General features: G+C 30.7%; 1 protein-coding gene across 1 annotated transcript; it reads right to left on the bottom strand.

Moving 5' to 3' along the window:
• Positions 1-170: 170 nt before the first annotated feature.
• Positions 171-322, bottom strand: LOAG_19113 (hypothetical protein; the record flags this gene model as incomplete). The annotated part of the gene is made up of 1 exon (XM_020451767.1): positions 171-322. A coding segment is annotated over one exon (152 nt), but the record flags the coding sequence as incomplete, so codon positions are not given.
• Between the last annotated feature and the right edge of the window lie 554 nt (positions 323-876).

Here is an 876-nt window from a genome sequence, read left to right as displayed (position 1 = left end):
TCCATTATTATTATTACCAATTAATTCATTATAACTAATTAACTCATTTCAATTTCCCTTATCACCAACAGTTATTAGTAATTGAAGTCATAAAATTTGGCGGATATGATTTTTCCATCTTAGGGAATATATGTAACGTGATAATATATAAGTGAAAGAAGAGTGCTCACGCCATATTTTTTTAAATCACCGGTAGGTAGGTAACCAGCAATTTGATTTCCCACTTCTCCAAAAACACGGTTTACTTTATCGTTGGGACACCGACATTTAATTTCAATATTTCTTTTTTCAGGAGCACTGGGTCCTTCCTCTTCTGTTTCTCCTGAAATTTCAATTAATTCATCAGTAAAGTTCTTATTCTTTACATATTTGAACAGGAAGCATAAATTCATTCAAATTTCCTAATATGCACTACTTCAAAATAGTTCAGTTAAATTTAAAATTTTGAAAATTCAAAAAGTGTACCTGTCGCTGATGCAATGTTGGATGATATTACGGCGAATATAAGGATAGCAAAATATTCGAAGTGCATTGCTATCAGTAGCTGTAAATTAAAAATGTACTCAATGATTCGAATAATCGTTCGAATTTGTCAAAATTTTACTATCATAAATGGATTTCGAATTCTTAGAAGTTTGAGAGAATGAATCCAATCATTTTGGATGTGTAATAAATCTGTTTGCTAAAGAATGCAATCTTTCCCGAGTAATTAGTTCACTTTATTGTATGTTTCTTTTAATGGGTAACGACGGTAAATGATTAGCAAAGATTTAGACCCAAATTCGGTTGCTTCAGTAATGGATAGACTCTTTCAGCTACTATGACTAATTAAGATTATGAAATGAGAAGAAGAAATTGTTGAAACGAATTTGGTGA

This window comes from Loa loa (assembly GCF_000183805.2).
Source record: "Loa loa unplaced genomic scaffold supercont3.1743, whole genome shotgun sequence".
Lineage (NCBI taxonomy): Eukaryota > Metazoa > Nematoda > Chromadorea > Rhabditida > Onchocercidae > Loa > Loa loa.
Note: the sequence above shows the minus strand (reverse complement) of the source record. Positions and strands in the feature narration are given on the sequence as shown.